This window comes from Ciona robusta, chromosome 1 (genome assembly GCF_009617815.1).
Source record: "Ciona robusta chromosome 1, ASM961781v2".
In the NCBI taxonomy this organism is placed as follows: Eukaryota; Metazoa; Chordata; class Ascidiacea; order Phlebobranchia; family Cionidae; genus Ciona; species Ciona robusta.
Genome location: NC_143235.1, coordinates 3,735,923 through 3,748,000, shown reverse-complemented (window position 1 = coordinate 3,748,000; position 12,078 = coordinate 3,735,923). Strand labels below are relative to the sequence as shown.

Genomic DNA, 12,078 nt, shown 5'->3' with positions numbered 1-12,078 from the left:
ATACCTAAAATCTAGAACAAAAAATGATTTAGAACTGTTTACAAAACAGATTTTTTATACAAATTTTAAGGAAAAAGACACAATACACGTAAACACAACATTAACAAATCTTTTCAGTATGATTCTGCTTAAAACTGTGAAAATATAGTTGCCTCCCCACTATTATGAGATAACACAGTTGCGGTAAGCTCCACACACCGCATATATATTGTGATTTGCATTCAAAGTTGTTCGTGGTTGACTCAGCTGTTCTTGAATCTATTTTTGCCAAACCAGAAGAGCGCGCCCTCGCTAACTGTGCGGATAAACAAGTTCTTAACTTCCGCGTACCATTTCAACATTTCACTCACTGTCACAAATTTATAACTTAAGTATGAAATTCGCAGCAAGATGTTTATTGTTTGTAAACTATTTAACACAAATATAATCTATGATAATACCATAGTTGATGAGAATAACTATGATAACTATCAACTATAATAATACAAAACCGTTTTGTAAAATTGGGAACAATTAGAAGAAAGAATAAAAAGTTCTAAAACTTTGTAATGCGTAGCGTATCTGTATATGTTTAAAAGCGTCGATTTTGTTAATACGGGTCGTAATATATTTATTTCGAATGTTGAACTTTTACGGGACGCTATTGCGCACGCGCCGCAACGGTGCTTACACATGTGCAGTTCGTCGAAACGAGGCCGATTAATTAAATGGACCGACTGGAAAACGTTCAGGGACAAAATAATATTAAAAAATAAGTTTTTAACCGTTCCAAGGTGCATTTTTAACATCGGCACTGTTAGCGTCGCTATATATCGGAATACGTTAGACATCGTGCTGCTGTGCCGCTAATCCAATAGGTGGAAAAATAAGTCCCCAAAATAATCACAATGCACTCGATCGTTTCTACAGCTGCATGAAAAGTTCTAACCACTTTTAGAATAACCGAATCTGATTTTACAAGAATACTTTTAAATATGGTTTATTTTTTTCTATTTCTGATATAAAGACCACAAATGCAGGCTGTCGGTCTTTCGATTCTGTTCGAGATCTACGATGACTCGGTAAGGAGATCTGCAAGTATTGATGAAACATGTTTACACACTATAGTAGGTTGGGGAAAATTGGCACGTCTTTTCGTTCCATTTTCATGTCTCATTTGGTACAGTCAACAAAGAACATTCAAAGAATTATAAACAGTATCCTCACAATTCCCATAGAGACCGTTGTTAATTGTTTAAAACACGATCGGGATATTTGGATATTATGCACTAAAGCTGCCTCATCTTCCCTCACCCTACTATATACAGGTTTTGGTGTTCAATTCAATAATAAGGAAAACAACAAAATAATACTTACCACTCATGAGTGCGTCTTCCTCTTCGAATAAGCTGCTTCTGTAATGTTAAAAACACCGGGTCTACATAACTTTATTGCATGCCAAACACTAGCTACAAATTAAATAAACAAATGATATGCTAAAAGGTCTAAACTTACACGAGCTCCTGGTTCCATCGGCGACGTCTTCTTCCACTAGGTGCTGGCCATATCAAATCATCAGCAGAACCCGATTGAATAAGGCACAACGCAAGCAGCAAGATAAGTTGTTTGTTCATGTTCGTTTGCTCTGTAAACTAAATAAAAATTCATAAACAAGAATGAATGAATGAATGTAACTTACTTTATCCTCGCGTGGCCGGAAAACGACAGTCGTTATCACACGGGTTTAACACCTCGTGCCAGCTTACGAGTTACCATGTATGTTACTTTGTGGGTGATTATTTTTTTGTTGGATTTTTTCATTTTTTATGTATGGCTGATAATTTGGACAACCCATTAGTGGCCACTGGGTTGGAGCAATTGCCGTTAAGTGTCTTGCCCAAGGACACATACGCCCACAATGATAGCAGCGACGAGCCTTGAACCCATTACCTAATGGTTACAGGCAGGCGCGCTAACCACTACGCCACGGCGCCGGCAACTTAGTATGATTATAAAGGAGTTGTACAAAGACTGCCTTTTTCGCTTGCCAAATCGTAGATTTCGAAAAAACGGATGTATACTCTCCAGATGCACTTGTTGTTTTATCACGTACACGTCTAAAACAGTGAAACCAACACACCAAAACAGTCGGTTTTCAATAAAATAGAAGAAATTTTGTTGAAAATAAGAACTGCAGATTATGTCCTGCCTATAGAGACGAGTTTGACGTACAGTAAGTCGTCCGGGACGCTGGCCTATACCGCTACAGACCAGATTAATGATAAAGTGTAGGTTTCTGCTGCACCGTAAATCTGCAAGAACACTGACGTCTATCCATTGTCTAGCATAGCTAACCACAATTAATACAAATTAGCCCTTAATGATTGGGGCCCAATTCAATGGGTGGAAAAAAACTCCAAATATTCACAATTAATGCACTCGTTTCTACAGCTGCTGCATAGGCACTTCTAACCACTTTCAGAATAATGGAATCAGATTTCACATGAACATTTTTAATCATGGTTTATTTTTATCTGTTTCCAATATTAAGACCACACACAGTCTGTCGATCTTTGGATTCGGTGTGAGATCTACGATGACTCATTAAGGAGATCTGCAAGTATTGATGAAACACGTTTATACACTATACAGGATTTGGGAGTCAACTCAATAAAAATAAAAACAAATGCTTACCATCAACGACTGCGTCTTCCTCTTCGATAGAGCTGCTTCTGTAATGGTAAAAAAACATATTTTAACGTAACAGCACATTGTTAAATTTTAAAAATAGCATCTAGGCGCATCGCCACACTTTAAGCAGGGTTTGCATATCATTTTTATCACGGGCCGAAACTAATTTCACATTTAACAAATAAAATGCTAAAAAAATTAAACTTACATGGGTTCTTGATTCCATCGGCGACGTCTTCTTCCAGTTATAAGCCAAGTGCTTGGAGGCTCAGGTGTTGGATATGGCCAATTCGCAGAGCCCGATTGAATAAGGCACAACGTAAGCAGCAAGATAAGTTGTTTGTTCATGTTGATTTGATTGTAAACTAAATGAAAAGTCATAAACTAGTATATATGATACTAAATGATCTGCACAAAGACTGCCTTTTTCGCTTGTCAAATCGCAGATTTCGAAGAAATATATGTACTTCTTAGATGTAGCTGTCGTTTTATCATGTACGCGTCTAACGGCGAAACTAACAGATTAAAACAGTCGATTTCCAATAAAACAGTAGAATTTTCATTGAAAATGAGAACTGCAGTTTATTTTCTGTCTAGACAATTAGAAGTGAATGATCAAGTGTAAATTTCTGAGCACCGTAAATCTCCAGAAGAACGATGACGGTTGGCAGTTCATATATTGTTCTTACGTTAATGTTGAGAAGAATGCTGTACAGAATCATACATCATATACTTTTACTTTAAAATTTACTGGAAGCATGTAAACTAAAAATTTACTGACATCATATCTCATTACGAGTCGTGTCTATACAGGAGTTTAACAACATAGTCAAAACTGCGCTGAGATAAAGAGGAAGCAAAGTTAACTTTAAATAAACGCTCTTTGTGGATAAAGAGAGAGAGAACGAAAGGAAGAAAAAAAAGACGAAGGTATCGTCTTTGCAGATGTACCGTGCTTTGCAGATGTACCGTGCAGTACAAATCCTCACTTTACCATTGACTCTTGTCTAGACAGGAAACAATCTACAGTTCTCATTTTCAACGAAAATTCCTTCTGTTTTATTGGAAATCGAGTGTTTTGATCTGTTGGTTTCGCCGTTTTAGACGTGACAAGCGTGCTCAAGCCAGATGGGAATATCTGCAGTTTTATCTTCGTCAAAACGTTTGCGTCATTAGAAATAGGCTTATATGTAAATTAACCCACCGTTGCGATGGTTGACAATCTTGTGGTTTACTGGCTTTAAACCATAGTCTTTACATATGCATGACCACACATGTAAAGGCTAGGTTTGAACTAATAGACTACTGAACCATTACCAGTGAGATTGAAGCCAGGTCTTTCCTCTGTTTTGGTAGCACGGAGTTTTGTGCATGAAACCCCCTCTGGTTTGATAACACGGAGTTTTGTGCGTGTGCATTAGGAGAAATAACATAACCACTTTGGTGGGTGAATTGTCAGGAACACCGCGGTGCCAGAGGTAGCGGTCTAGTACTAGGGTCCCGGATCTGGTAAAAGCTGGCAGTCCACCTACGGAGAGCCGGTTTTGCAGAAGGGCGAATAGTCTGCTGGTCTCCGTGCCGAAAATGCAGCACGAAACCTAGACAATTACCCAGTAAATCGGCTAGTAAAGAGTGGCAAACGTTTCAGACCACGGGTCGGTTTTATAAAGGCCATGCATTTACAATTGACAAAACGAATTTAAAACACCGCCTCCATCAGTATAAGTTATGTAAGCCGACGAAGTCTTTATTTAAAAAAAATTCGCTCAATAACTCTACGGATCTATAGTTATATAGTAGGGTGGGGGAAGATGGGACACCTTTAGCACATAATATCTAAATATCCTGAAGGTGTTTTAAACAATTACTAATGGTCAATGGGAGTCATGGTCATATAGTTTTATAATTTTTTGAATGTTCTTTGTTTACTACCAAACGGAGCGAGAAAATAGAGGTAAAAGGTGTCCCATCTTCCCCCACCCTACTGTATATATGTAATAAGAGAATAGGTCAGCTCATCTGCATGGTTAGAGCGTTGTGCTAATAACGCGAATGTCGCGTTTTGATCCTCGTATTGGTCACTTCTGCTTCAATAGGTCGAAAGCGACTAAAGATCTTAAGTCCCAGGTTCAAATCCGGGTCGGGGCGATCGTTTTTTAAGCATAAAGTTTGCAACTTCAATGTAAAAAAACCGTCGCAAATTCTTTTGCATTTGAATCATTATATAAAACCATCTATCCCAAAATAACTTTATTCCAGCTTTTTCCAGAACTTTAATGTCGGTTTCTGATCCACAAAATTTGAGTAACGAAAACACCAGCCGCCGATAACGCTGCTAATCCACAGAATAGATATTGCTCGTTGTCAAAAGTACCCGGTAGCTTTATAAGATACCCGTCCAATACTGAAACTGCGATCAGATTAATGCCAAGCAGCATACTACGAAGTCCGAAGATCTGCATGTAAGGAAAAGTAACAATTCAATAAGAAAGAATTCCTTTAAATTGCGACCAACATTTTTTTAATTTCAAAATTCCAAAATTTTATTTTTGTTAAAATTCAGGGTTAAAATAAATTGCAACAAAAAACGCGGTTAGACACAAAATTGGAAACGTTTTTTTTCAGTTCTAAAGCAAAAATGCATTAGTGTCCATACCCTACGCCTACGGTTGAGACAATTCCCAAGCATTTCTCAAACCCAGGCGACATCAGTCGAACTAATATATAGTAGGATGGGGGAAGACAGGTCACATTTAGCGAATAATATCAAAATATCCTGATAATGTTTTAGGAGTCGTGATGATAAGGTTTTATAATTCTTTGAACGTTCTTTGTTTACTATCAAATAGGACGAGAAATTAGAATGAAACATGTCCCAACTTACCCCACCCTACATATCATATTGAATTGCGACCCAAAAGTTGAGAAACGTTCATCAAACTTACATGTTGAAAAGCATCTCTCCCAAACATATCTGCAGCCACCGTTATTCCTGTCGAAGAGAGGGGGCCTGTATAGAAATAAATATGTCATAAAATCTTAAACAATAAACGGGCGCTCTGGCCCATAAGAGTACAATTGAGGCATGCTCTGGGTTTGATGTTCGAAGCTGAAGGAGGTACACGCGCTGGAATAATTGGACATTGACAGCTTTTAATCGTGCCTTATTACCACCGAATAAAACAACAACAGGGAATGTTATAGTAGGGTGGGGCAAGATGGAACACCTTTTCATTCTATTATCCCATCCACTTTGGTAGTAAACTAAGAACATTCAAAGAATTATATAAACGTAACCTCACGACTTGCACAGAACATTGTTAATTGTTTAAAACACGATCAAGATATTAGAATATTTTGTGAGAGGTTCCCGTCTTCAACAACCTTAGTATTTAAAAGCTTTTAATTGTTTGTGAACACAACCGAATAAAACAACAATAGAGAATGACGTTACAGAATAAAAAACAGTAACTATATCTCGACAGACTATATACAGTAGTGTGGGGGAAGATGGGACACCTTTTAACTGTATTTTCTCGTCCCATTTATCAGTAAACAAAGAACATTCAAATAATTATAAAACCGCATCCTTAGGTCTACCATAGACTGTCGTTAACTGTTTAAAACACGATCAGGATACTTGGATATTATGTGCTAAAGGTGTCCCATCTTCCCCCACCCCACTATATATATAGATTCTTACCGCTGCTAATTCCAGCAAGAACACAATACGCAACAAAACTCTGCTTGGTTGGTTTGATCGGTATAAGAACGGAGAGGGAATACATTAAAGCGAAAGCTGAGAACACATAAGATCGTCGTACCATGGGACATTTGGACGTGCAGTACCCTGTGGGCGAAAATATTACGGTGTGAACTAAAATAAAGGTACTATAGTAGGGTGGAGGAAGATGGGACACCTTTTTATTCTATTTCTCGTCCCATTTGGTAGTAAACACAGAACATTTAAAGAATTATAAAACCGTATCCTCGCGACTCCCACAAACCGGTATTTTTAATTGTTTAAAAAACGATCAGGATATTTGAATGTTACGTGCTGTCCATCTTACCCCACCCTACCATATATTTGGACGTGTTAAACAAAGTGCTTCTGTTAAAAGGGTTATAGGAAAAATGGCTAAGTCTTAAAACATTTGTGTCTGGATATTCTGAAGTATGGATCTTGGATTTAGGCCAGAATTGACCATTAAATGCTTATCAACAAAATAATGCTTGGTTGAGACGAAGTAAGTATAAAACAAAACAAAGATTTAAGTAAAACAAAACAAACGTAAGTCTGTACCTGTTGATGACGTGGCATCACTTAAAAGAGGTTCTTCTTCTTGTAGATTCGGGTTGATGCTTGTAATATAACCGATTATAAACTTAGAAACAACAGTAACTATAACATATAACGTTTGTAAATAAACCGCCTCATAGTGTGTGTAGCCAATGGAGAGAGCAAACTTGATAAGGATCAAGGAAACGCAATTTTCTATAACGGATGTAAACGACGTGGCCATCGCAACGGTAGCAGAGTAAAGATTTAAAGTTTGGATGCCGGAGTAATGAACAATTGAAGCAAGAAACCCATGGGGTTTAGGTTCGTCATCACTTTTACTTATGTTCTGTGGTTCTTCCGTGTACTTGCTAGTTTCTGAAATAGAAAACGCTTTAAAGTACAAAAGAACTATGCGCTTGTATTGACACAATAATGATATAGGTCAATGTACCAGTTACGTCACCATGACGTCACGCTAATTTACGTCACTCAAATTCTTGTTACATCTGTCCCTGTACCTATCGTGAGACTGCGTCACCATGACGTCATAGCCTATTACGTCATTGCAGTTTACTTCAGAAAGTTTGAATATAGTCTTATGTTTCGTCAATAAACAATATTTTGGTCTTGCACGTATTTGTGTGTAGTTAAAGCTTCTACATTCCCAAAAACTCGATGCCAAAATATCTAAGAAACTCACCTGACATGATGGATCGGTAAGTTGAAATATAAAGCATTGAAAAAGGCACGATGTTTAGTGTAACACCCGCTGTTATAAGAAGGGATCCTTTCCAACCATAGTGATCAATGAGCATCTGGTGCGATGTGTGGTGGTTAAATGGGGAGAAGCTTAGGATATGATATTAGGTTAAGCCTATATATGATTGAATGAATGCAACTTGTTTATCCCCACATGAAGGGGAAACGACCGTTGTTATAACACGGGTGTTTTGTTTCATACACCTCGTGTCCGCTTAAGAGTCACCACGTGTGTAACTTAGTGGGCGTCTGTTTGTCTGAACAGCTGATGAGGATTTGGTTTAATAGTTCTTTGAATGTTCTTTGTTTACTACTAAATTGGACGAGAAAATGAAATAAAAAGGTGTCCAATCTTCCCCACCCTACTATGTATATATTCACAATGGTCCATATACTTACTTGATTCAAAGGCCCATATGCGGCCACATACCAACTACCACTACTCGTTATAATCGCTGACACGAGTGATCGGTTCTTCTGGAAGACCTCACCCAGCACAACTGAGATCAACCCAACGTAGATTATGCTGCAACCGAATCCTGCAAGTTTTTTTTATTAGTTTGTAGTATTTGCTACTTATATATAGTACGGTGGGGGAAGATGAGAAACCTTTTCTTACTATTTTCTCGTCCTTTTTGGTAGTGAACGAAGAGCATTCAAAGAATTATAAAACCGTATCCTCACAACTCCTATAGACCGTTGTTGTTAATTGTTTAAAGCACGATCAGGATGTTTGCATATTAGGTGCTAAAGGTGTCCCATCCTACCCCACCCCACTATAAACAGTATAAGGTAGGGGAGCCGTGACACCTTCATCACCTAATATGCAAAAATCCTGATCGTGTTTTAAACAATTAACGACGGTCTATGGGAGTCGTAAGAATACGGTTCTATAAACTTTTGGCTTTTGTTTACTACGAAATAGAACAAGAAAAAAAAAGAAAATGTATTCCATATTCACCCACCATACTAATATCAGTCATAAAAACCGCCGTAAAGTGTCCTGCCCAATGACACACAATAGTAGAAGTGTGGAGTCTCGAAACGGTACCGTCTGCTGGGGTCGAGACAGGAGTGCTAACTACTGTTCGTCACCAATATAGAGGGCTGTACATTGCCTTGTAAAATTACAAGAACTTACCTGTTATAAAAAGCCCGATGTCCAACGAGACAAGAGTTGGAGCAAATGCACAGAGAACAAACCCACACGATTGTAGCACACCCCCTAGAACCATGCCTCTCCTGTACCCAAGCCTTGCTGTTACAATGCTTCCAAGAGGACCTGCGTGTTTGTAACACTGAACTTAGTGTTGTTCTTGATGCAACCGCGAATATATTGAAAGTATAAAACAGACAGCATATAAATACCCAGTATAATGACAGAGGGGCAAATGTGTACATAAACCTGTATAAAAAAACGAGACAATCCCCATGTCCCATGACGTGCCTCATAGAACCTTATTTATAAAGAACTGTTATATGGTTTATAACGGTAGTTTGGTCCGGGACGCTGCTTTTACGGGCAATCGCCGGGCCTTGCTGCTATAGTCTGCTATAAGCTACACTGAATAGGACTATAAAAACACGTAGTTTAATAAAAACAGTATAAAAACGAATTACATTAAAATATACACTTAACCGACACCTTTTGTACAACGAAAGCCCATTGCAAATATCACTTAACGATTCCATACTCTCACTTAACGATTCACAACAGTTCGTTCTCAATAATATAACCTTTAGCCGACACAGTACAACCAGAACTGCCCGATACATCCAAAACTGGAAGGGGGGAAATCGCGCAGTACCCGACACGTGAGATGCAGCAATTAGACCAACGGCAAGGAGCACGCGGAAACGTTAAAACAAGCGCGGGAAACAAGTCGTGCGTAAATAACAGTGTTACGCAACGCAAAATAACAAGTCCACAAATAATGATAAGGAAACACAAAAAAACACAAATAGTAAGAAGAAACACAACTAAAACTGAACTAACAGACGATGAAAATTCCACGTGAACAAATAAAAACAGTGAGGGTGTTAATTAATTAAGACAACGACATTATACAGAACCGAATACAAACTCATTATGTTTAATCACATTAACTATGGTTTTAACATAATAGATTTACAGCTAATTAATAAGTCCTGTACCCATTAAATTGTGCCATGCCAAGTATTCTTGCAGGTTGACTTAAATATATATGTAGATTGGGGGAAGATGGGACACCTTTAGCACTTAATATCCAAATATTCCGATCGTTTATTCAACAAATTAACAACGGCTCACGAGAGTCATGAGAAAGCGGTTTAATGATTCTTTGAATGTTTTTTTTTTACTGCCAAATGGAACAAGAAAATAGAACGAATAGGTGCCCCGTCTTCCCCCATCCTACTATAGAATGTAGAATTACCTGTAAGATGATACGTCGAAACTGGTATGCTGACTGATATAAACACTTTCTGCTTGTCCACGTCGTATGTGCCCTCGATATAAGTGAAGTACATACTCATCAGTAAACCAGGCCCCGAAAACAACATACCGATTGTAAAACCAAGTATAGTTAATAGGATCTTGCGTTGAGTTATTTTACTTAAAGAAAACATTGTGTCACTGAAACATATAAAGGTATACTTATAGTGCTAGTCGTCAAAAAGAGTTGTACTTTTTTGCCGATTGAAAGTCTTAAATTTGTTTGTCGGTATACTCTTTGTCATTTATCTCGGTACACTGTCTGCTTCTTAGCCTTATAGGAATATTCTTTAGACCTAAGTTTACCGGTATACTATTTACTCTTTAACACTTAACAGTTTGCTAACGCTTGCACTTTCAACACATTGTGACCGATATTATATTCGGAACTCTATACGTTTTAATTTATATACACTATCAGCATACATATGTTCATTGTTATATGCTACCCACAACTGGAATATATTCCCGCGTTGTTTTACTCTTACTTGATTGATGCGAATCCTTGGGCTTCGGAAACGTGAGGACATTCTATGTTTCCTTGTTAGATCACTTTGGCTGATTAATAGCTTGCATGCAACTCAGTGTCGAAATACAATGAAATGGAACAACATGCTTATACTGCCGTTACCATTGCATTAAGACTAAACCTTTTATAAAAACGCGTGTGTCTTGTCTTGGCCTGACACTGGATATATAGTAGGGTGGAAGAAGATGGTACACTTCATTTTATTTTCTGGTCCCATTTGGGACCAGAAATATAGTAGGGTGGGAGAAGATGGGACACTTTATTTTATTTTCTGGTCCCATTTGGTAGAAAACAAAGAACATTTTAAGACTTATATATAAAACCGTATTCTCACGACTCCCATAGACCGTTGTCAATTTTTTAAAACACGGGCAGGATATTTGGATATTAAGTGCTAAAGGTGTCCCATCTTCCCCCAGAAGACTATAATTCTACTCAAAATAGGAACCATATTTTATGTGCACATCTTAACAAATAGTAATAGGGTAAGTACAAAAGACAACAGCAACGTTTACTAGTGTTGTATATAGTTCAAACATATATTAACTATTAAAATAATGCATCAATAAAATTTTTGAAATTTAGCAAAATTCTTGGAATAAATACATTTTCTATTCTGTTTTTTTTTGCGAAGCTTGCAGTATGGTAACAAGTAAACGGTGAGTATTAGTGAAACTATATAAAAACAAATGAGTAACTGATATACTTATGTTCTATAGGTAAAACGACAGTCCTTATATATAAAACAGATACCCTGCGTTATAGTGGTTGTCAGTGCTCCACCGTGCGAGGAAAAATAAGTTACTTTTATTCCGCCTAAAGTAACTCCTTTTAGATGAACGTTCTTTCGAAATGTGGATGTTCGTATCAAAAATACGAGAAATTCTAGCACCACTGGTAAAAGATTGATGTACGAGGAAAAGTTTATTTCAGCAACAGTTGACATTCTTCAGTATAAAAGACATGTATTCATCTGTTCTTGGTAGCAATTAATGGTATAAAAACACGGAATATTGCTGTGTTTGGACAATAAAACATATTATTGAATGGGTGTGAAATAGGTATAAAAGCAATTGGTAAACTATCGATAGCTTGTCTCAATGTAGTTGTCAAATATTTTGAAATAATTCACTCAAGATAACTTCCTGCTTTTAATAATCTTTATGGGACGCTTAATGAGCTTAGTTCTAGGTACACATGTCAGTCAAGTTAGAATAATACTTCCCGGCAAAATTCTTGGTGCACATGTCAATCAATGAAAACTTCCCGTAACGGTTTGCCGTTAATGAGCTGTTGCAAGAAATTGTGGGCTTCTTTACCCAGGACGCCTTAACGGGTTATCGAAATATTTCTGATAAATAGTTC

At 37.5% G+C, this 12,078-nt stretch overlaps 1 protein-coding gene and 1 long non-coding RNA gene across 6 annotated transcripts; both read right to left on the bottom strand.

Annotated features, from left to right (window-relative positions):
- Positions 1–10: 10 nt before the first annotated feature.
- On the bottom strand, positions 11–1,627 carry LOC149741543 (uncharacterized). Its single transcript, XR_016386436.1, has 3 exons — positions 1,495–1,627; positions 1,357–1,394; positions 11–1,071 (listed from the first exon to the last, which is right to left on the bottom strand). It is a non-coding gene; the product is annotated as an uncharacterized LOC149741543 (long non-coding RNA).
- A 41-nt stretch (positions 1,628–1,668) lies between these two features.
- LOC149741542 (monocarboxylate transporter 12-like) lies at positions 1,669–10,533 on the bottom strand. Of its 5 annotated transcripts, none has more exons than XM_089891620.1 (10): positions 10,126–10,477; positions 8,853–8,993; positions 8,111–8,250; positions 7,653–7,767; positions 6,974–7,327; positions 6,374–6,520; positions 5,616–5,680; positions 2,879–5,126; positions 2,674–2,711; positions 1,669–2,593 (listed from the first exon to the last, which is right to left on the bottom strand). In XM_089891620.1, exons 1-8 carry the CDS (start codon positions 10,316–10,318, stop codon positions 4,944–4,946), a joined length of 1,338 nt encoding a protein of 445 aa, XP_089747746.1. In that variant the 5' UTR covers positions 10,319–10,477; the 3' UTR covers positions 1,669–2,593; positions 2,674–2,711; positions 2,879–4,943. The 5 variants fall into 5 exon arrangements, with proteins under 5 accessions (XP_089747746.1, XP_089747771.1, XP_089747781.1 ...); XM_089891645.1 differs by lacking the exon at positions 10,126–10,477 and adding an exon at positions 9,357–9,558; XM_089891655.1 differs by lacking the exon at positions 10,126–10,477 and adding an exon at positions 9,080–9,338.
- Between the last annotated feature and the right edge of the window lie 1,545 nt (positions 10,534–12,078).